This window comes from Colletotrichum karsti (assembly GCF_011947395.1).
Source record: "Colletotrichum karsti strain CkLH20 chromosome Unknown Scaffold13, whole genome shotgun sequence".
NCBI lineage: Eukaryota > Fungi > Ascomycota > Sordariomycetes > Glomerellales > Glomerellaceae > Colletotrichum > Colletotrichum karsti.
This window is the reverse complement of record NW_024065913.1, coordinates 508,676-531,305: the sequence shown is the minus strand read 5'-3', so window position 1 is coordinate 531,305 and position 22,630 is coordinate 508,676. Positions and strand designations below refer to the sequence as shown.

Below are 22,630 nucleotides of genomic sequence, written 5' to 3'. Positions count from 1 at the left end.
TATCATCGCTCCGTGATTGTGAAGACCCACTACACAAGGGTCAGGCTCCTTGTCAACAACCCCATAACCTTATTCCCGCTCAGAGCCGGGGGAAGACACGGAAACACCATCATCCGCACCGAAGTGCCCCGCCAGAGCACTTGCAGCCATGGCAAAATTAATGCAAGCACTCATTGGCCCGGCGCATAGTCTGGCAGGTCATCGAAGGATAGTGATAGCCGGTTCCCCTCCTTTTCAACCGCCTCATGAACTGATCGAGTGAACGACAACCCAAACCTGATTCTCTTCTCTTCATCTAAGCTTCTTTCCATAATACTTCGCCAAAATGGGCTGGCTCTGGGCTTCCCCGTCTCCCCCCAAGTCTCCCGCCCCGGGACAAGCTCCCCAAGCTCCCGCGTCGACCCCGCCATCCTCGAGCACCCAGTCGACTGATTCCGACATGGACCCCGAGATCCAGAAGTTCATTGCCATGTTCCAGTCAGACGGCAAGCAAGAAGAGCCCGCAGCCCCCGAACCGGCGCAAACATCATCGACAACATCCAAACCGACCACCTCCTCTTCCTCGTCTTCGTGGTTCTCTCTCAAGTCTTCCCCCGACTCCCCATCTCAGACCAGCAACCGCACAATTGTGCCACCCGGCGACCCCGTCTCCGAGTCCCTCCTCCCGACAGAGATGTCGTGCCGCCAGGCCTTCGACATGGCCTTCCACTGCCAATCCGTCGGCGGCCAGTGGAACCACATCTACCGGTACGGCACGATGCGGTCGTGTAGCGAGCATTGGGAGGACTTCTGGTTCTGTATGAGGATCAAGGGATATACGGGGAAAATGAAGGAAGAGGCGATCAAGGCGCACTACCGACAGAAGGAGCACGACAAGTACGCGGACGGAAAGCCGAACAGCGAGGACGTGTGGCAGGCGAGGAAGACCAAGGTGCCGCCGGGCACGGTCTTCACAGAGAAGTTTGAGGAGCCGACACTCGACGACGAGGAGTGGCAGAGGATGGAGATGGACAGGCGACGTCAAATTAGAACGGGCTTGGGCATTGAAGGAGCATCGGCGTGATGGGCAGCATGTAGGAAACGGTAGCATTTCTTTCTCTTAATGTCTTATGTACAAATCCATCTTCATTCAGGCCTGTCATAATACGAACAGGCCAAGCTTCATATCAGCACCCGAGTTTGCAGCGCAGGTTGTACTTTGCAGCGACCCATGCCATTCCCAGCCAGTAATAGCAAAGAGTATGTTCTGCGCTAGAATCATTAGTTGCTTAAGTCATCCAACGCATAGTCACAATGCGAAATGAGAAGTAAGTTGTTGAACTTTCTTGTATTAGGCCTCCTAAACCTGGACAGCCGAACTAGAATACATCTGATCCCATGCGTAACCGTGCTTTTCCCATCGTGATTTCATAAATGCAAAGAAAGCAAAAGTCTAGTCGTGAAACCTGGCGACAACCTCCCTGTTGTAACACCCAAGACTGTGACTCTAAGGAAAGATCTCATCAGGGGTATCAATTTAGTCAACCTCCTCGACGGTGGGGCCGTCGTCGTGGTTGCCGGGGGGAGCACCGCCGCCGGGAGCACCGGGGAAGCCGCCAGGGGCACCGCCAGCGCCGGGGGGACCGCCAGCAGAGCCGTAGAACTTCATCATGATGGGGTTGGCAATGCCCTCCAACTCCTTCTGACGGTCCTCGTACTCCTCGCGGGTGGCCTGCTGATTCTCGTCGAGCCAAGAGACGACCTTGTCGATCTCAGTCTTGAGCTTCTCCTTGTCGTCAGCCTCAAGCTTCTCGTCGACCTTGGAGTCGCCGAGGGTGTTGCGGAGAGAGTAGGCGTAAGACTCAAGACCGTTCTTGGCAGCGACACGCTGGCCCTCGGCCTCATCCTCATCCTTGTACTTCTCGGCCTCAGCAAGCATGCGCTCGATCTCCTCCTTGGACAGGCGGCCCTTGTCGTTGGTGATGACAATCTTGTTGGACTTGCCGGTGCCCTTCTCGACGGCGGAGACGTTCATGATACCGTTGGCATCGACATCGAAGGTAACCTCGATCTGGGGAACGCCGCGAGGAGCGGGGGGAATGCCGGTAAGCTCGAACTTGCCGAGAAGGTTGTTGTCCTTGGTGCGCTGGCGCTCACCCTCGTAGACCTGGATGAGGACACCAGGCTGGTTGTCGGAGAAGGTGGAGAAGACCTCGGACTTCTTGGTGGGGATGGTGGTGTTGCGGGGGATGAGCTTGGTCATCATGCCACCAGCAGTCTCGATACCGAGGGAGAGAGGGGCAACATCGAGAAGCAGGATCTCGTTGGTGGACTTGGAGGTGGTGTCACCAGACAGGATGGCGGCCTGGACGGCAGCACCGTAGGCAACAGCCTCATCGGGGTTGATGGACTTGTTGGGCTCCTTGCCGTTGAAGTAGTCGGAGATGAGCTTCTGGATGCGGGGGATACGGGTGGAACCACCGACCAGGACGATCTCGTGGACCTGGGACTTGTCGATCTTAGCGTCGGACAGGACGCGGTCGACGGGCTGGATGGTGGAGCGGAACAGGTCCTGGCAGAGCTCCTCGAAACGGGCACGAGTGATGGAGGTGTAGAAGTCGATACCCTCGAACAGGGAGTCGATCTCGATGGAGGTCTGAGCGGAAGAGGACAGGGTGCGCTTGGCACGCTCGCAAGCAGTGCGAAGGCGGCGGAGAGCGCGAGCGTTGGAGGACAGGTCCTTCTTGTGCTTGCGCTTGAACTCGTTGACGAAGTGGTTGACGAGACGGTTGTCGAAGTCCTCACCACCCAAGTGAGTGTCACCAGCGGTGGACTTGACCTCGAAGATACCCTCCTCAATGGTCAAGAGGGAAACATCGAAGGTACCACCACCAAGATCGAAGATGAGGACGTTGCGCTCACCCTCAGCCTTCTTGTCGAGGCCGTAGGCGATGGCAGCGGCGGTGGGCTCGTTGATGATACGCAGAACGTTGAGGCCGGCAATGAGACCAGCGTCCTTGGTGGCCTGACGCTGGGAGTCGTTGAAGTAGGCGGGAACGGTGATGACAGCGTTGGTGACCTGGCCACCGAGGTAGGCCTCAGCAGTCTCGCGCATCTTGACGAGGACCATGGCGGAGATCTCCTCGGGGGTGAAGGTCTTGGTCTCGCCCTTGAACTCAACCTCGATAACGGGCTTGCTGTTCTTGTCGACGACCTTGAAGGGGAAGTGCTTCATGTCGGCCTGAACCTCAGGGTCGGCGAACTTGCGACCGATGAGGCGCTTGGCGTCGAAGACGGTGTTGTGGGGGTTCATGGCGACCTGGTTCTTGGCGGCATCGCCAATCAGGCGCTCAGTGTCGTTGAAAGCGACATATGAGGGGGTCGTGCGGTTACCCTGGTCGTTGGCGATAATCTCGATCTTGTCGTTCGAAAAAAAACCGGTGCACTAAATCTAGTTAGCAAATAATTATTCAAAAAGGATTAAAATGGGAGACGCGCTGAATAGGTTGTACCGAGATCGATACCGATGGCCTTGCCTGACGCCATTGTGAATGTCGTGATGTGTTGATGTGGTGTTGAGGTGTTGTTGGTTTGTGAAGGTGGGGGTATCAGAGAGTCGTTTTCGCGAAGACCGGTTGTTGATGTGTTCCGGTAGAAAAGGTAGCAGCGATCAAATTCTCGTAGAAAAAGAGAACACTGGACGCTTCGTGTTTGATGTAGGGTATTGTTGTGATTGAGGAATTTCGTGAAGAGTGAAGATGGAATGGTGGAAGTGATCGAGTTGAAGGGTCGATTTTAAAAGGTTGTTGGCAGGAGCGACGCAAGGCCCCGCAAAACTTCGAAAGGGTTCTTCGCTCTTCCACCTGCTCTCCAATGGTGGGGTCGAACCCAGCGTCGCGGCCCAGCGAGACTCTTCCACTCGATTCAGGGCGCCTCCAGAAACCGCTGAATTTTTCTACAGGGATCTCGAAAAAACCACGCTAATTACCGATTCAGCCTCTCCAGGGGGCGAAGTTCCGGTTTTCCAGGGATTTGGGGATTCTCTTCGTCTCTTTGGAAGCAATTCGATTGCACTCTCTCTCTGTTCGAGAGCCCGTTGCCGTTGACATCATCTCCGCAAGACTTCTATGGAATGGAATCGCTGGAGGGGCTGCCCCTCCATGTCCCTGGTACCCCGCGACAGGGCCTTGCGCACGCTAACAATTATGTACCCTGGACCTTTTTCGTGCCCCTCAGTCAGTCAAACCCCACACCGCTAGCAACTGATGGAAACTTTTTGGAGTGATATCATCCGCCGTCAGTGGGGTTTATTCTGTGGTTCTGCGACTCTTCAAGAAGCATCGAAACTCCATTTCCCCTATGTTGCAGAGCTGAATGGGGAGTTGTCAATTCCATCTGATTCTTCGTTGCCAATGTTCACAGAGCGATGCAGTAATCAGGCGATTCGAAATCAAGGAAGGCAACGCGTAGGCTGACGGCCAGGCGGCCGTACGTGGCGGAAAAGACGGTGGCAGGGAACACATGAAGACTGCAATAGAAGCTCAGAGACACTTTGGATCGGACGGGAGCAGCACGCCGGAAGTCCAGGCGCCGGCAAGGCAATCAGACAACCGGCAGCCGCAGATGGCACAGACGGATAGCAGTGACTGAATCCAACGCCAACCAACTTGGTGTTCCGCCGTACGTACAAGGTACGTTGAAATTGCATCCAGCAAACGGCGGTGATTGAAGCAATGCGACGTCGCCCATGAGACGAATAAAAAACTTGATCTTCCATGTCGCAGAATTTCATCTATTCATAGCGACTATCGACAGTGTTGGGTAACTTCCACTTCAATCTCAATGGCTGGCTGCATGCGGAAAAGAAATTGCCTCTTTGTTGCCGGGCAGGCGTGCGAACTTTTTTTTTCCCATTCCCCTCCCCCTCCAATCCCCATCGATGTGTTTGCCCGCCTGGAGACAGCCAGGCAACGATCTCAGCAGCGGCCAGGGCTCCTTGCCGCAGCAGCCTTACGAATACGCACTGTTGATATGCCTTACCTAATACAGGGGCGAGTTGGAGATCGGCGATGTTATCTAAACAGCTTATCGGCTTATCGAGTAATTACCTCCAAGCTCTGTTCATCAAACATCACAGATGCGAAAGAGACGAACCAGACCTCATCTGTCGCGTGTAGCTTCATTGCGCTGATGATTCTCTCTATAGATCGAACATGCTCTCTCCTGGACGAGGTTTCTCTGTCGTCCAATCCCAGGTGTCGCAGCCCTACGAGACCGAAACATTTCAGCGTACGCTGTCAACCAAGTCCAATGCAAGAACGAGTCTGGTTCTGCACTTCAGGCTCACTGGATAGTGCGTATTCTCTTTTATGCAGCAGCTCTAGCTTCGAGTCCCATTTGATCCATCTTCGTCGCGCCTGAAGCCGCATACACCGCGTTTTGTGGTATTTGAACTGCCTCAAACGGCACTGGTAACCGATTGGCAGTGGCTAGAGTCCCTTATGGAAAAAAGTAAGTAGTATTTGTCGAACGTCAGACAGTAGTTCTCCGTTGCGCCAAACTCAGACTCGTTGTTAAACGAGGGCTAATCGGGCTGTTGGCTCTCGACCTTGATTTTATACCTGTGGTTATGAAATGTGGTTATTAGTAGTCGGCAAGTGCCACAGGTAGTTCGCTGCTTGTTCACTGACAATGAAGAAAAGAAGTCAACTCCAGCTGCAGCATAGACTGCAGTACAGCTAAGAACCTCTGATCCTATAAGAAGACCCGGGTGGACCAGGATTCTTCTACTGAAAAGCTCGGCCTTTTAGCTAATTAAGTTGACGATGTATACATATGGTGATCATGGTCCATCTCGGAAAAAACCCGAGTAAAGAAAAATAGAGCAAAAACAGCAGTTGCACGGCAATGATCCATTCTTGTGGGAGAACGCCGGCAGACGAGATGAATCAACAGACAGAACCCACAGTAAGGACGGCTACCAACATCAGCCCTTCGCTCTTCCCCGATATGAGGACGCTAAAATTGATCGACCGGATAAGAAAACCAGCCAGCTAGGGTAAGGCAGCTGATATACTACAAAAGCTCTGTGTCAGTGACGTGAAGGACGACCAATATACAAGAATACACCACGAAACTTTCACATTCGCCACTTCAGCCTCTTCACGAGTTCACAAGCAAGGCCCGACACGAAACGTTACGCCCAGCAGAAAACGAAGAAGCCAAAATACACACGAGTTCGGAAGAATGTTTGATTATGCCAATCACGGAGGTCCTTATCATACCCTCCAACCGCTACTCCTCGTTAAGTCCAAACATCAAATAGTCGAACGCTCGCATCACAAAATGCCACTTCGCGCAACGGGCGCCTCTCATGTCCCTCAACCTGCCAAAAAGAAAGACTCCTCCCCTGATGGACGAAACCCAAGTGAGCCATTCAAGGGTATAGAGGCTCCCCGAACTTTTCGTCATTCTGCGAACGGCAACTCCTCCAGCCCTAGATTTCTCCGGAAGACCACACTCTACCGCTTAGCCCATTATCGTCGTGTCCTGAGATAGGCCAGGCGTCCCGGCCATGGAATTGCTCACTTCGCAGCCCTGAGCGAAGAAAATCCGTGCTGGTTGGTCGTAGTCGTTGTGAATACTGTAGTAGTTGCCTGTGCCAAATCATTAGTCAAATGCTTTTCGTGGCCTATTGGCGGAGGATGCTTACCTCTTGGTACAAACCACATTCCGCCGGCGCTGATTCTGAATTGCGTCTCGTGAACGGTGACCAAGACCTTGCCCTGGAACACGAAGAACACCATCTGCATCTTACGCGAGTTCTTGGGCCGCTTCTCCGCACCGGGCGGAAGGTCGACGACGCCAGAACCGAAGAAGGGCAAGCTGAGCGTTTTGGCGAACCGGAACGTGGCGTCGCGAATGTCGCGGGTCTCGATGGCGCCCGCCGCCAAGGCAACACGCTCTTCATCTATCTCGACCTGCTCGTTGATGGCGGGAGGGTTGAATTCGTGCTCCGGCTGCCAGACGACAACCTCGCCGTCGATATATCCGGGCTTTTCCTTCTCCCAGGGTTCCGGGTCTTCTTCTTCGTCTTCGGATTCGACCTGCCTCCGTTTCCCCTTGGCGGCAGGCTTGCGGCCCCTCGCCCTCTTTTTGCGCTCCTGTGTCTCCTCTTCTTCAACACGAACGACCTCCTTGACACTCGGTAGCAAGAACCTCTCCTTGCCGGCCTCAAAAGCATCCTCCTCGTCATATGCAACATGCTCGTTCTTCCAGTATGCCAATGGACGGTAGGACTGACGGCCGGACCTTGTTTTGAGAATCGCATGGGGGTCCTGCGGCTGCTTCCGCGAGACCAAGCCACGAGCCTTGGGCATAGGCGGTCCCTTTTGCACCACGCCCAGGATGGAATCGTCGCCGACGGCTGCTTGCGGTTTGCGGCCAGGCCTGCCCTTCGCGGCGGGCTTCGGTTTCGGTTCGGGCTTGTCCGCTTGCTTGCTCGATCCACCCTCTTCATCTCGAGGGGCGGCTTTGGGTCGCCCACGCTTGCCAGGTTTCGCCGTTGCGGCCTCCGTACGTTGCCGTTTGGAGGTACGGTCGTCTGCCTCCTCTTGCTCATCCTCGTTGTCGTTGGAATTGCGCGAGCGTCTGCGCTTGGGGGCGCCAACTTCCGGTTCAGGTTCCAGCTCAACCTCGTCGGCCGCAGCCTTTCCTTTGCCCTTGGCAGGGCGACCTCTCCTCTTGGGAACAACTGGTTCCTCGTCCGACTCGGCCGCGTCCGCACGCTCTTCCTCTGGTTCTTCGGCGACTGGTGCCTTCGCTTTGGCTGGGCGCCCCTTGCGCTTGACCGGCTGCGGCGGCACCTCCTCCTCTTCGACTTCTTCAACCTCTGGCATTGCGACCTCGGACTCCGGCTCCGGCTCATCGTCTCCGTTCATGCCGACCATCTGCATCGACTCCTCGCCGCCGTCTTCAATAGGTGGCTCGTTCTCCGTAGGCTCCTCCGTCTCATCTTCAGGGGACGGCACGCGCCCATTCAATCCGTTCGGCCCGGGGCGCTTTCCATTCAGACCAGGACCATTGGTCTCCAACGCGCCAAAGTCCAACCGGCGAGAAACAGGGGCTCCACGTGCGGGCTGAGAGTGCGATTGCGGGGGAGGCGATTCTCGGAAGGGAGATCCTCGAATCGGTGATGACGAGACGCCGAAGCTAGGATGCCGTACTGCGGGGGAAGAAAGGTTCGTCTTTCGCGGCGAGGTTCCTCGGGGGATCAATCGAGGGTGGCCCTTCAGAAGTGTCGCAGGTCCAGCTCCAGTGTCTAGCACATAGGTTCCGTCAGAAGCCGCGCGATGGCCGAGTCGCTGACGCAAGAAACTCACCAGAGTCAAGTTCCATATCCTGCTCGCCCGTGGTCTCGTCGGCGGACCCGTTGTCCTTCTCCGGCGAGGAGAACAGGCCTTCGATCGGCTGCATGCCATGCTCATCGCGTACGCCAGTGTCGGGCAACTCAATTCCAGTTTTTCTACAGAAGAGTCAATGCATTGTTCTCATATGCCGCGTCGCAACTGCAAAGTAGATAGGGGCGCGACGTACCGGCCCTTGACGCCGAGCTCGTGGAAGTCGCCTGTGGACGTTTCGCGACGTCGAACATTGGACGGTCGCGGTGCCATCGCGACTGTGGAGTTCCCGGAAAGCTCGATAAATAATAATAGCAAAAATTGGTCCAAAAAACCAGAAGATATAGCTCGAGACGGATGACCGAGGCGATCAAACGAGCAAAATCGAGCAAGTCCCTGGGCAAGCTGGTCGTATTTGTTTACCCCGATGAGGTGTGGTGGTTGTGGTGTTGAGCGCGCAACTTTTTGGGCGGTGGAAAGACGTATTGGCGTCGCGCGCTGAGTGCTCTTACTGCTGGAGCTCCTGGGCCGGGCCTGTCAGTGGCTGCATAATTGGGAGGGATGGGGGCACGTGTGCGGTGGGATCCACATGCATTAACGCGTCGACGCGTTGAGAGACAGAAAGTGCTAATAGGTCAAGGCGAGATAGCTTCTCAGTCTCAAGTCACTCCGTGAACCACTCACTTTCACTTCTCACTTCTCGCTATTGCTTCCTTTTTGGCCGTTTTATTGTTTTGAATAAGACGATTCGGAAATTCAGGTTACAGATACCCAGACAACGCGCAGCTCTTGCCACGGACTACGGCTCTCACCAAGTTCAAGTACCTTACCTCAGTACCAGACACATCCAGAGCACTCCTCAAGTCTCCAGATCTCACAATGGAAGATTCCCAAACAGTCGAGGACATCGCCCTCGAGACCCCAGTCTCAGATGTCTTTATCCCACCTTCAATCGACGAAAAGGCCCTCCTCGCAGGCGACTCCTACTCATACTTCTCGCCCGTTCCGCCATCCCTCCTCCCACCTCCATCAGAAACCTCCACAACGCCCTCGGAAACACCAGCAACCGGAACCCCCGTCTGTCTCGGCGTAGACGAAGCCGGCCGCGGCCCCGTGCTCGGCCCCATGGTCTACGGCGTCTTCTACCTGCCCATCCCCCTCTCGGACCCCCTCCTGCGCGAAACCCACCACTTCGACGACTCAAAGGTGCTTACGCCCGCCGTGCGCTCGAGGCTCATGGAGGCTGTCTGCAAGCCCGGCTCCGACCTCTATGAGTCCTGCGGCTTCGCCACCCGCTCCCTCTCAGCCCGTGACATATCGACGGGCATGCTCCGGCCCGGCGCGACGTACAACCTCAATGCGCAGGCCATGGACGCCACGGTTGACCTCATCAAGGGCGTTTTCGCCCAGGGTGTCAACATCGCCGAGATCTACGTCGACACCGTCGGTCAGCCGGCCGCGTACCAGGCCAAGCTGCAGCGCTTCTTCCCCGCGACCAAGATCACCGTCGCGAAGAAGGCCGATAGTCTGTACCCCTGCGTCTCGGCGGCTTCCGTCGCTGCCAAGGTCACCCGTGACGCCGCGCTTGAGGTCCTGTACCGCGCGCGTGCGCCCGAGGCAGCTGAGACGGAGGAAGGTATGGCTTGGGGATCCGGGTACCCTTCTGATCAACGATGTGTATCTTGGATGAGGGGGAACATGCACCCCGTTTTTGGATGGGGTCCCGAATGCCGGTTTAGCTGGGGCACTGCTAAGGACATGCTCGAGGCCAAGGGCAACTTGAAGGTGGACTGGCCGGTTGACGACGACGGCGAGGCTCGTATGACTGATTTCTTCACGTCGGCAGACAAGGAGGATGGCGATGAATTGGGAACCTGGTTTGGAAGACCAGCAGGGCTTGAGGCGTTCTGAAATTTATGTATATCACTCAGGAGCGGCGTTCGGCGTTTGCATCATGTAGGATCACCATGGAAACTTGGCAGGATAGCTGTAACGTATCTTATAGACATTATATCCTTTACTCCTACTCTTACTCCTTGGCTTAATGGCCAGCGTCTGGACCGCTTCATTTCGGCTTTCATGGCTACAAATCTAAATGTCATCAATATCGTCTTCCGAGGCCTTCTTCTTGCCTCGACTGTCCAGCGTATCCATGCTGATGGAGCTGTCTTGTCGGGAGGGCATGGCCAGCGCCTGGCGGGCTGTGTCCGAGTTCTCAATGAACTCCCGCAACTTCTGCTTGCCAATCTCGACACCTTGGTTGGCCGCCGCATTGGCCATCTGGTACATAGGACCGAGCATGTTCAGCGTGTAGGCGACGTAAGTGCCTCCAGCCAACAAGATGAGGAAAATGAAGAGGAACGGGTTGCGCAGGACTGTCTTCACGTTAGCATCATTCTGAAAGTCGGTATCGTGGAGTACTCACCAGCAACGATCTCGTTCCATCCCAAGGCAACGAGCAGGGCATAAAAGTACAGGGGCACTTGAGCAACACCGCCAATGGCGCTGCGCTTGGCCTCGACGTAAACGCCATCCGCGGTCTTCTTGAATCTGATGACAAGGTCTTGGCGCTTGCTCTCGCTAAGGACCGTCATCTCCTCCTCGAGACTCTTGCCGTCCTCTTCATCAACGCCGCCAATCGGAGTAAGATCCTCCTCATCGCTGGCCTCGACACCGCGCGGCTGTCCACCGATCCAAGACGGCAAGTCGGGAGGGCTGAGACTCTCTGACAGCTTGAACTTCGATAACAGAGGGATGAGAGTCAGTGTAGACTCGCGCGCCTTTGTGTAAATGCCCTCGATATCGTCGGTAGGTCGCCATATCCTGGGCACGCCCGCCTCATCATATCTGAACTTGTCCTCAAAGTTTTCCCTCAACTTCAACAGAATGTTGCCCTCCATCACCTCCTCTTCAATCTTCTCGCGAAGGGCAACCCAGCTCTTGCGCCTGAGGCGCCAGAGACCAATGTCAACCTCCTCCTGGGTAGCCTCGAAGCTCTTGGCACGGTCGGTAAACCTGCTCTGAGCATCCTTGACGATATCGACGAAGACAGTCCAGATACGGTCCCAGAGGTCCTTCTCTGAGGGCTTGTCACCCGTCTCAGGCGCACCCGATCCAGCCCTGCCGGAGCCCAACTTGTTGAATTCGAGCCCAATGGCATCACCCAATCGAGACTTGACCCATCGCTCTACTCTCGTAGCCAACCGACGCATCTCCTCTTTGCGCAGCTTGCCGCTTACATCGTCGAGTTCCTTCTCGAACAGCACGTACTGCGACTTGAAGTTCGACCACGCCACGCCCGGAATCGCAAGGCTCTCAGCTTCGGTCTTGAAAAGTTCAAGGGTTTTCTTCTTCTCCTCGGCGACGATCTCGGCGAACTCGTAGGCGGCGCCGGACTTCTGACCAGCCTTGACAGCACCGGACACTGCATCGCTGAAGGACGTGATACCGGACTTGTGCGCAGCGGACAGCTGTGCGTTGTAAAGCGTCTTAAGCCTGGCGTCGATCTTGCCCTCGAGGTCCTGGCGCTTGCGCGTGTACACACCCTTATGGTATCGGCTAGCTTGGATTTCGAAAGCCTTCAAGCACTTCTCGCGGGATTCGCGTCCAGTAACACCAAGCTCTGATAGAACCGCAGGCTTCCCGGCTCGGGCGGATTCGGTCTGCTTCTCCTCCAACGGCACGACGGCTTGGTCGAAACCGATCAACACCTCGCGGGAAATCTCATCGCAACGAAACTGAGCAAGCAACTCTTGCTGCGTCGGCAGATCGAGATCCTTGTTGTTGACAATCTGGTCCCAGATGCCCTCGGCGTAAATCGAAAATCCATCTGCGGGGATGCGGCGGTGGTACTCTGGCAGGAACACACCGCCCTCGAACTCCTGACTGGTGGATCCACCCGAACGATGCCCCGCAACGAACCTCTTCCCCAGGTTCTGGATCTCCGTCGTGAACTTATCGGCTTGGAGGATCTTGTGGGGGAGGGCGGCGAAGGCGAAGTCGAAGTAGTCCTCGATGCGCGAGTTCTCGAGGCCCTGGGGCTTGGAAATGGACGTCCAGATCTTGGTCAGGTCCTGGATCAGAGTGTTGCGCAGGTTCGCGAGGGGCGTGGTGCCAAGGTGGTCTCGAATGACGAAGAAGAGCAGGGATCTGAGGCTCGACCTGAGGTGGCATGTCAGCAAGTGGCGGTCTGTCTGCACCATGCACACGCGACTTACTGCTTGTCCTTGAGGAAGAGCTGCAGGTTGACCTCGAAGACGGTCTTCAGAAGACCCATGTTGGCACCGTTGTACAGACCGACCTGTGTCTCCCAGAGGTTGACGATGAGAACCTCACTCGTAGCCAGGGCAAACAGGGCGCTCTTCCTCTCGAAATCTTGATCCTCGCCGCGCTCGCGGCCGTCGGTACCCTCAACGTCCATGACAAGGATGTTCTCCGCCATGCCCGCCGACTCCTTTTTGTTCTTGGACATCCAAATACCCTTGGTGGTTTGTTGTCGCATCGTTTCTGACATGACGGAGAAGTCGGTACCAAATAGGTTGTTCAGCAGCGTCGACTTGCCGGTGGACTGGGATCCGAAGACGGAGATGAGGTGATAGTTAAACCCCGCCTCGGCGACGTGGACTTTTTGCAAATACTGGTTGACCGCGACACTAGGAAATCGCAAATTAGCTGGTGTCCCCCCAAGAGATGTGGTGGATTGGGTGCAAAGTCGTACTTGAAGTCTTTCTGGTCGTCAATGACTTGGATGCCATGCTCGTAGTTCTGAGCGTCCGGCTCGTCACCGACAGCAGCAAAGTGGCCGTTCATGGTTGTGACGGCGACGTATGAGGCAAAAATCTAAAGGGAGCGACGAAGAGCGTATGTGTGTTCTATGTTGACATTGTCATTCCTCCCAGAAAAAAATAGAGAAAAGGCCAGACGTCGTTGGTGCAGCTACAAGGGGCGACTGGTGGCTATCGGAGTTGGCAACGGGGAATGGGATTTGGGAAGTGACCAGATCAACCCTTGTGATCAAAATCCCCTGTGCCATGCGCTGTTAATCTTGCTTTCCAGCGGTGCGAATGCGCCGGATGAATAGATGGTCCGTGAATGCTTCCCCAATCAGGGGTCAAATTAGGCTCGGTTTCAGGGCAACCCCTGGCATGTGAATCCCTAATGACTGCGGTAAAATCACACGGAAACATCAGACGGCAGACATGACGACACCACGGACATTTTTTCCCCAACGTCGTGTGACAGAGCGCGCTGGAAAAGACCCGAGAGGGTACAGAAAAAACGTGTATCGAAATTTCATTGACAGACGCATTGTTCCTGAAACTAATCAATGCCCCGTCAAGTTTGCGTGCCCGCTAGCGCTCTCGACGGCGCGGGCCGGCCTTCACTATGCACTATGGGTGGTCCTCGAATTCAGTTCAGCGACCCTGGAGCTTCTGCATAGGTAAGATAGAAAGCAAAGTTCGAAGACTAATCAGCCGTATTTCGAAATCAGCTTCTTCATGATACCCATCGCTCCACTCCGGTATCCCCCGCCAAATATCGCATAATGGTTGAGGTGGTGATATCTACGCTTCAGTTAGACGGATAGTTGACCAGGCAACGAAGATGGCACTTACAACTCATACAACGCAACCCTGTCTTCCCACTCCTCCTTCGGCTCCGCCTTGGGAACCAGCTTGTTGTACTCGTTCCAGAAGCTGCCGCCGAAACCGCCAAACATCTTCATGATGCCCAGCTCGTACTCGGAGTGCCCGTACACGGCCGACGAGTCGTAGACGACCTCCTCCGCGCCGCCCTTCCCGGCGATCTGGCCCCGGCTGTGGTTCCCGCTCCAGAGATCGCCGTGGATCACCACCGGCTTCATCCCCTTGACGTGGTCGTCGCCGATCAGCCGCGGGACGACCCTGCTCGCTACCGTCTCCACGGCCTTTGACAGTTCCCCGTCCGAACCGTTGTTCTTGATCCCGGCGCGCAGGATGCTGCGTAACCTGTTTTCGGCGTAGAACTCGGCCCACGTCTCCTTCCAAGAGTTGTCTTGAGGCGTCGATCCGCAACACGTTGTCACGGGGAATCCGTACATGGGCTTATCGAACCCTTCCGGGATCGGTGCCGGAGTCGTGTGCAGCTTGGCAAGCTTCGCTGCCAGGGAGAGCCCAGAACCGCCCGACGCCGACGAACCGAGATCCAGGAAATCCGTGACCATGAAGTATTTGCCGGGTGATGATTGATACTGCCCGTGGGCGTACGACTTGGGACAGAAATTCGGGACGGCATTGTGAATCGCGTTTAGCGATTCATGTTCACCTGTCATCTGTTAGGACTAACACTGGCATCGACCAGACGGATTTGTTCCGAAAATGAGCCTGAATTACCTGTGAACATGACTTCCGCATCTTTCCCAGAGCCGGTCTTGACAAAGAAGTTGGTGGGCTGACCATCAACGACGGACGTGAGCTTGAACGATGACGCAAATCCGGATGCGCCGTGTGACGCTATCTTGGTCTGTTCGGGGTCGAGCTTGAGAGCCTCGATTATTGCAGGATCAACATTCGGAGCCATTGTGAAGAAACAGTCTAACTTGAAAAGTTGAATTTGCGAAAGGGAGGGTTATCCTCATGAGATGCGCTCAACTTAAGCATACATCTACCCTCCCGAGCCACACATTGGATGAGCTCTAAGTGACGTAGAGCAGCAGCAGCCACGCCCGGCCTCCACATTCAGCGGCCCGCATGTTCCACGGCCCCACCAAACCCCAACCGCTGCGGTTGCTTCCACGGTGTCCTCATTCCATCGAGTCATCAGCTTTCAAACCGTCATCTCGTTCAGCTTCCACAGCCACTTGGATCGATAGCTCAGTGGTAGAGCGAGAGATTGCAGTTCTTGAACAGCAATTATCTCTAGGCCCCGCGTTCGAACCGCGGTCGGTCCTTGGTGTTTTGTTTTTACAGCTTGTGGTCATGTCAGAAGGTGTTATGAGATGTGAACGTTTTGTCTACACCACCGGACGTTTGCTCTTCCCGCAGCTCGACGTATTGCACCATTCTGGCCAATGTGTGCTTCATTTTGCTTATTCCCGGCTGGGTGGGCGAGTGACTCGGCCCCGTTATGCAGGTGGGTCTGCCGTCTCCGAGTCCGCGCCGTGATGTGGCCGATTTGCTCCGGTCATGACATGTCTGTTGGTCACACGAGTTGTTCACAAGACCAGTTCAGGATGATGCCAAGTATCTCGATTAGAGTTCCTATGACACCGCGAACGACAAAACTATCAAACCATATCCAGCAATCGAACAGGAACACCTTATCCAGTCCTTTTCTTCGCCTAAAACACCAGAGCGCTTCCGAATCGCTTTCTCAGGCCCACTATCATCATCGTCCCTAGCTAGACATTTGTCTCGAGGCATATCGTTCCGGGTCACGATTCCCGCTAACTGCCACCAGCCAGGGCAAATGAGTTTTGCCAATCTCTTGTCCCGCCTGACTGGCTGACATGCGGGAACCAGACGGTCCCTGGTCTAGGCCTTCAGATACCCCAACTTTTCCCCCAACTTTTCCAAGCCCAGCTTCCCAGCAACGCCAACCACGCGCCGCAAGCTACCCCTCCCCCAGGTCCTCGCTTCCCCAGGATTACGACTTCGCACCAACCCAACGGGACAGTTCCCCCGCTGCGGCGCCCGCCGGCGCGTCCCAAACCGTGCAAAGACTGCAACCCAAGGACCCCTTATCTGCATCTCAAACCCTAAAACTGGCTGGTCCAACCTGTCGACATCCTGCGCCCAGAACACTCTTATGAGAGTCAGCTTCTTGGCGGTCCGGGGTCACACAGGATTCTGAGGGGGTTTCGCCCATTCCCATTCACTTTCGTCCATCCCAACCCGCCTGAAATGTTGGTGGTGGCCGCCCGTTATCGAACAAAGAAGCAGGAGAGAACCGGTCTAGACGCCAAGCTGCTTCCTTTGGAGGTGGCAGTGTACGTGGCCCTAGATGCTGGTGCAAGCCACGGCTGAGTGAACCACGACCCCTCACTTAGACGATTTCCTTCCCCCGGACGAGGCGGTGAATATTGGTGAGTGAGACCGAGCTGGACCTGCTCTCTTGGGAGTAGACGCTGAGGTTCGTGGTCGAGGACGTTTCTTCCCGGCGGAGGGGCGTAAGATCTGTCTCTGTTTCTCGGCGGAGAGTGGCTGTTCGTGTCTCTTTTGTTGGAGGAGGGGTCGTCGTGCTTGGGGCAGCGGTCTGCGGTTCGGTCGTCTTCCAGTGCTCACCGTTGCCGTTCCAGCAGGCAGAGCATGGGCATTGGGGAGTTCGGTTGATTGCCGGGGGAGGAGTGCAGTGGCGCTTCCACCAGCTGAGAGGCTTTTGTTGATCTGAAGACATCGTGATGGTAATGAAGGTGAAGACCGACGAGATGTGCGAGTGTCAGAGAGACGTGTAGTCAAGAGAGTGGAAAGGGATCAAGGGACCAGAGGATCGAATCCAGGCTCTAGATTTGGGGTGGGTATAAGCAGAGGACGACTGGACTGGCAAAGGTCGAACGATGACCCCTTAAATACAAAACGAGAAGCCCTCACGAGGGAAGGCGAGAATCAGACTGAAGAACAGAGACCAACGGAAGCGGGAACAGGCCTCCCGGAAAGGGGGGCCGGTGAATCTTTATACCCACGAGAAAAGGCGACCCCCGAGAGCAGACCGTAGCGGCGCCGAGCCATGGTCGAGGAGAACGAGCTTGTGGGACCCCTTGGTCGTGTACCCATGACTGCATGTGAAGCTGACTGGACGCGGTTTGCGCTCGCAAGCCTCGAGGCCCAGATAAGTGTTTGTATCCATACGACCTGCAGGAAAATCTCGACCGGGCACTTGCCTAGCCCTCAGCTGTGTCTAGCTGCCGCCGCCGGCGCACGTCCGGCCGTTGTGCCACAGCATCGGGTCTCACTTGCCAACGCCTTTCAGATTGCGGTCAGCGCTGATGAATCCTTCGCAGGCTCGCCTGAGCCCGTGATAGTCTCTCGTTCCAAAGGGAAAGGATGTTCTTCAAGACGACCAGGGAAGAGAGAAAAATCTTAGTCTGTGGTATTTGTTAGTCGCAAGAATTTCGAGGCAGCCAGTCCCCAAGAAGACCAAAAAGATGGTACGTACTGGTTTAGTCACCTTCGCTAATCGCATCACCATGTCTCGGGAGTGCGTCGGAGAAGCCTCGCAATGTTGGAGCCCGCTTTTCTTCGACAGTTCCTAGGTTCGACATACGACTGTGGAGCCAGTCCGTCATGGAAACAACAGTTTTTCGTCCTTCATCGAGGCTTCGTGATGTTCCGAAGACGCTCTAGTGCCGTTTGTTTTGTTTCGTTGAGTTTGGGTTGTTGTGTTGCAGATGCGACGCCGTCTTGGAAGTCACTGATGCGACCCGGTGCAAGCTGCGGATCATCCGGCCGATCTCATGTTGTTGAAACCAGAGGTACGTACAGGCTCCTGGACGCGTCTCGTCAACAAATCGAAAAGTCCTGAGGTGTTCGACCTTTTCATATGCTCGGCGATGAAGTATCGGGTGCGAGAAATCTCGGAAATCAGTGGCAAGAAGAAATGACCGTCTTGTACCAACCATTGAACCCGAAAGTAGTCCACGCCGGTTCGAGACCCAAACATCCCGACAAATCACAGTCGCGTCATAACTTTAGCCCCTGGCAGATAAGGACAAGCGTTCGGGATGTGTCCGCCCGGGAAGGGCACTCCTCTCGCCAGGATGCAAGAGGGAAGGAGAAAAAAAATCAAGAAGGTGTCTGGTGGAAACGGGAGAGGTGCATGAGAACGCTATTCCCGTGGCCAGGGTCCGCCACGGGGACCCAGAAACCTTTTTCTACGAATGCCCGGACGGGAACGACATGCCGTTGAGCCTCAAGGTGGATCCTCCGTTCTGGACGCCCTTCATCCGAGAATCGCAATAGCCGAAGGGTCTCCATGCTGGGCCGACAGATGTGGCGGGTGGAGGATCTCGGGGTGGTATGCGGAGTGAAATGGCCTGATCACCACAGCTAGTGTTGCACCTCAGCGACTCGGTGATATATGGTCTCGAGTCGAGGTTTGAGAGGAAGAAATCTTCTTCTTTCTCTTTCTGACCCTTTGAAGGTAAGATTCTTGGTTTTCATATCTCGTAACTTGTCGATATTTCTCTGAAAACAAAGGCGACAAGTGTGGTTAAGACAACATGAGATAGTCCAAGACCGGGACAGGGGTCCTTTTTCTCGTCCCAAAGCCGCAGCCAGGGAAGCCTGTGCAATGCATCTTTCATCCCAATGTCGGTGTCAAGCGCTGCTCCGTCTCATCATTTTTCCTTTCATAGTCGTTCTGTCAACTAAGGTATGAGATGGCTGCCCCACACATCATCGTCAGTAAGTCATGCCCTCCTCTGGTTGGTGCGTGAAGGTCAGCATCTAACAACGACAAGCCTTGATGTTTCCATATGCTTCAACAAACTACCCTCGTTTTCGCGCGCAGCTCTCTCATCTTCGAAAGTTTGTGATCATGGACTTCTCTGCACCGCCTGTTATATGACGCTTCCGACTTAAGATGCCATCAACAGCCTCTCCGTCGATGCGCGGATCGAAACAGAAGGGAAACTCGCGAGTCGATCTCCCAGAAACGCAACTCACAGCTTCTCCAGCCAGATCGCTTCTCAAACGTCATGTTCCAGTATCAGCAATCTCGCTGGCCAGTCCAGACGGCCCCGACGCGATACAGTTTCCCAGGCGAATGGAGAGTGCCGACGTCACCCAATCCCTTCAAGCAGCCCTCTGCACTAGAAGAGTTGATCAAGACATACGATAAGCAGCTCAACTGTGTGTACTCCTGCTACCAGCTCTCCCGGTACGCGCAGCCACCAAATGAAAAGAGTACCAGTATAGCCGTCTCAGTCGATGTAAAGACGGCCAAGCTATCAATCATCAGGCCCGGGGTTCGTTGGATGTTTTCGCGAATGGCCGTAGTGAAAGAGAGGATCAACTCCGCAGCATCCATTTCATTGTCGACCTTGATCCAGCTGCACGAAGAGACCAACGACTGGTGGCTTTCCAGCAGCGCAAGCCGGTATCTGGCGCCATGGATGGTGACATCCGTGGTCATTGGGATCTTGCTAACCCTCATGCTGAGTATGAGACTAATGGAGCATCTAGCGATCGAGACACCTCCAGTTTATGTCTTGGTCCACGACTGTCGGTTTTGGTCGATTTTTCCAACTAGTCGATAGTTCAAAGGCCAGCAGCCATCTCTCAATTGCTATTCTCAAAAGGGCGGTTCCTGACGGGTCATGGCATGGCCTGTGCCGATTGCTTCAGCCAGGGCTTTGAATTCTCTCGTTTGTGAGTGTCGCTTTTTTGGTCCTCATACTTGATTTCCTTGCTAATATGGGTTAGTTTAATCATCTGCGCTTCACAGCGACGCTTCATCGAAGCAAACGCCATCGTGGGCGAATGAGGGAAGCAAGTGAGGACTGAGGACTCGCTAAGGACTCGACGCTGTGCATATATGGATATCGGGATGGGCCATGAAGAAGGGCTGCGGATGTTGTTTATGTAAGTCGTTTCAAGGCCTCAATCAGACTCCTTGCATTTCGAATGCTGCATCTCCAACGCCTGGAAGTGACGTACGAGTTGGAGAAAGTTGCGCCAACGCACCTCAGCCTGCAGAAGCTGCACGTGGTGACAGATGCACGGGCCACAGCTCGCTGTCAGTGACTGCAGGGACGATCCGGGAGCTCGGGCCACGGCCTCAAGTCAGCCGCTGCTTTACGGCGTTTCCAGGTTGCGGTAAGAAGAAAGCTATGGATCAATTCTATTATGAAGAACTATTCTGCTATAATAAAATGCTGACTGTTTGGAATTTTAGAGAGTAAGTCTGAATTTTCCGAATTTCTTCGGATTTTTTCTTGTGTACTGAGCTCCAAAAGCAATTATTCTACTTCGACCTAAAACAACAGCGCCTCCAGGTCATAAAGCGGCGGCGCGTCCCTTTACCGTGGTGCTCGGTTCAGCGTCCCAAGGACAGCTGTCTCGCTTCGGTCGAAGCTTTGTTCCGGGCGAAAAACAGCCAGTCGGGACCGGGAATTCCCGCGGGCCAGACACCTCTGGTTTTCTGCTGGAGATTATCTTGATAGCGCTTTTCCCGTGAAGCCCCAATTGCATCACATCGCACCCCTTCTTGGACTTCTTGGTCCTTGTTTTCTTTTCCCCCGGCCTTTTCTTCTGCGAAAGCGCCTTTCTCTTGTTTCTCCTCCATCTGGACCATCTCCACTCCAGTCCGGCTTAATTGAAAGGGCGTCATCTCCTTTCTCTTCCTCCCACCGCGAAACCATCTACACCACATCTTCGCCATGTTCAAGCTTGGACGCAGCCGCTTGGCTTCTGCCATCCCCAGGGTCGCCGCCCCTGCTGCCAGACTTCCCGGTTTTGCTCAGCAAAGGAGAAACCTCAGCATCCACGAGTACCTCTCCGCCGACCTCCTGCGCCAGGTAAAACATCCCGCGATAGCCCCACTCTCCTTTTCGCCAGGTTTTCAACGAGCCTCCAACAGCAGCTAACTTCTGTCGCTTCTTCTCGAGAAATAGTATGGAGTCGGTGTCCCCAAGGGTTCCGTCGCGAAGAACGCTGCCGAGGCCAAGGCCATCGCAAAGGAGCTTGGTGGTGAGGACATGGTCATCAAGGCCCAGGTTCTGGCCGGTGGACGTGGAAAGGGTACCTTCGACAACGGCCTCAAGGGCGGTGTTCGCGTCATCTACTCGGCTCATGAGGCTGAGATGTTCGCCGAGCAGATGATCGGCCACAAGCTCGTCACCAAGCAGACCGGCGCTGGCGGCCGTCTCTGCAACTCCGTCTTCATCTGCGAGCGCAAGTTCGCCCGCCGCGAGTTCTACCTCGCCATCCTGATGGACCGCGCCACCCAGGCCCCCGTCATCGTCTCCTCCTCCCAGGGAGGTATGGATATCGAGACCGTCGCTAAGGAGAACCCCGACGCCATCATCACCACCAACATCGATATCCACAAGGGTGTCACCGACGAGATCGCCCGCGACATCGCCGTTAAGCTCGGCTTCAGCGAGCAGTGCGTCGAGGACGCAAAGGACACCATCCAGAAGCTCTACAAGATCTTCACCGAGAAGGACGCCACCCAGATCGAGATCAACCCCCTCTCCGAGACCTCTGACCACAAGGTTCTGTGCATGGACGCCAAGTTCGGTTTCGACGACAACGCCGACTACCGCCAGAAGGAGATCTTCTCCTGGCGCGACACCACCCAGGAGGACGCCGACGAGGTCCGCGCCGCCCAGTCCGGCCTGAACTTCATCAAGCTCGACGGTGACATCGGCTGCCTCGTCAACGGTGCCGGTCTGGCCATGGCCACCATGGACATCATCAAGCTCAACAAGGGCGCCCCGGCCAACTTCCTCGACGTCGGTGGTGGTGCCACCCCCGCCGCCATCAAGGAGGCCTTCGAGCTCATCACCAGCGACCCCAAGGTCACCGCCATCTTCGTCAACATCTTCGGCGGCATCGTCCGCTGCGACCTCATCGCCCACGGTCTCATCAACACCGTCAAGGAGCTCAACCTCAAGATCCCCATCATTGCCCGTCTGCAGGGTACCAACATGGAGGCCGCCCAGGAGATTATCAGCAACTCCGGCATGAAGATCTTCGCCATCGACGACCTCCAGACTGCCGCCGAGAAGGCCGTGCAACTCTCCAAGGTTGTGAAGATGGGTAAGTTTTCTTGGTCCCCGCCTAGTGACATCAAATTCTGTGAACCGTGCTGACTGGAACTACTAGCTCGCGACATTGACGTCGGCGTCGAGTTCACCCTGGGTATCTAACTCTAGCGTTGTGTTTAGACTGGCCTCGCCCTGTACATTAATTAACATAGCCCTAGGTTGTTGATGGAGCTGAAGGATCTTGCACTGGGAGACCAATTCAAATTTGCGTTCAAATGACATCCTCAAGCCCCCTCCTCTCGCATTTTTTTGCCTTTTGTGTGTGTGTGTGTTGTGCCACCGTGACTCCTCCCGCCGTTGCCTTTACGTTACACATTCCGAATCCAGGGTCCCGCCCCACCACTGACGATGCCCACTCGTTTTCCCCCTCGCTTCTGCATGCGCAGTCTCCATGAACTGAGACTGCGACCCAGCAAGCCATCGATGACTAATCCCCATCAAGCCATCTGGATCGATAGCTCAGTGGTAGAGCGAGAGATTGCAGCTTCTCAGCAGCAAACTATCT

At 55.2% G+C, this 22,630-nt stretch overlaps 6 protein-coding genes across 6 annotated transcripts; 3 read left to right on the top strand and 3 right to left on the bottom strand.

Annotated features, from left to right (window-relative positions):
• Positions 1-325: 325 nt before the first annotated feature.
• Positions 326-1,063, top strand: CkaCkLH20_04822 (uncharacterized protein; the record flags this gene model as incomplete). Its single annotated transcript, XM_038887541.1, has 1 exon — positions 326-1,063. The coding sequence occupies one exon, from the start codon at positions 326-328 to the stop codon at positions 1,061-1,063; it is 738 nt and encodes a 245-aa protein (XP_038747148.1).
• A 453-nt stretch (positions 1,064-1,516) lies between these two features.
• Positions 1,517-8,651, bottom strand: CkaCkLH20_04821 (hsp70-like protein; the record flags this gene model as incomplete). Its single annotated transcript, XM_038887540.1, has 5 exons — positions 1,517-3,424; positions 6,568-6,635; positions 6,692-8,299; positions 8,361-8,503; positions 8,575-8,651. The coding sequence occupies 5 exons, from the start codon at positions 8,649-8,651 to the stop codon at positions 1,517-1,519; spliced, it is 3,804 nt and encodes a 1,267-aa protein (XP_038747147.1).
• Positions 8,652-9,257: 606 nt separating this feature from the next.
• On the top strand, positions 9,258-10,289 carry CkaCkLH20_04820 (ribonuclease HII; the record flags this gene model as incomplete). Its single annotated transcript, XM_038887539.1, has 1 exon — positions 9,258-10,289. The coding sequence occupies one exon, from the start codon at positions 9,258-9,260 to the stop codon at positions 10,287-10,289; it is 1,032 nt and encodes a 343-aa protein (XP_038747146.1).
• Positions 10,290-10,469: 180 nt separating this feature from the next.
• On the bottom strand, positions 10,470-13,187 carry CkaCkLH20_04819 (GTP-binding protein sey1; the record flags this gene model as incomplete). Its single annotated transcript, XM_038887538.1, has 4 exons — positions 10,470-10,753; positions 10,804-12,539; positions 12,596-13,030; positions 13,096-13,187. The coding sequence occupies 4 exons, from the start codon at positions 13,185-13,187 to the stop codon at positions 10,470-10,472; spliced, it is 2,547 nt and encodes an 848-aa protein (XP_038747145.1).
• A 661-nt stretch (positions 13,188-13,848) lies between these two features.
• Positions 13,849-14,936, bottom strand: CkaCkLH20_04818 (fructosamine kinase; the record flags this gene model as incomplete). Its single annotated transcript, XM_038887537.1, has 3 exons — positions 13,849-13,942; positions 13,994-14,681; positions 14,750-14,936. 3 exons carry the CDS (start codon positions 14,934-14,936, stop codon positions 13,849-13,851), a joined length of 969 nt encoding a protein of 322 aa, XP_038747144.1.
• A 5,797-nt stretch (positions 14,937-20,733) lies between these two features.
• Positions 20,734-22,227, top strand: CkaCkLH20_04817 (uncharacterized protein; the record flags this gene model as incomplete). Its single annotated transcript, XM_038887536.1, has 3 exons — positions 20,734-20,871; positions 20,968-22,117; positions 22,184-22,227. The coding sequence occupies 3 exons, from the start codon at positions 20,734-20,736 to the stop codon at positions 22,225-22,227; spliced, it is 1,332 nt and encodes a 443-aa protein (XP_038747143.1).
• Positions 22,228-22,630: the final 403 nt, after the last annotated feature.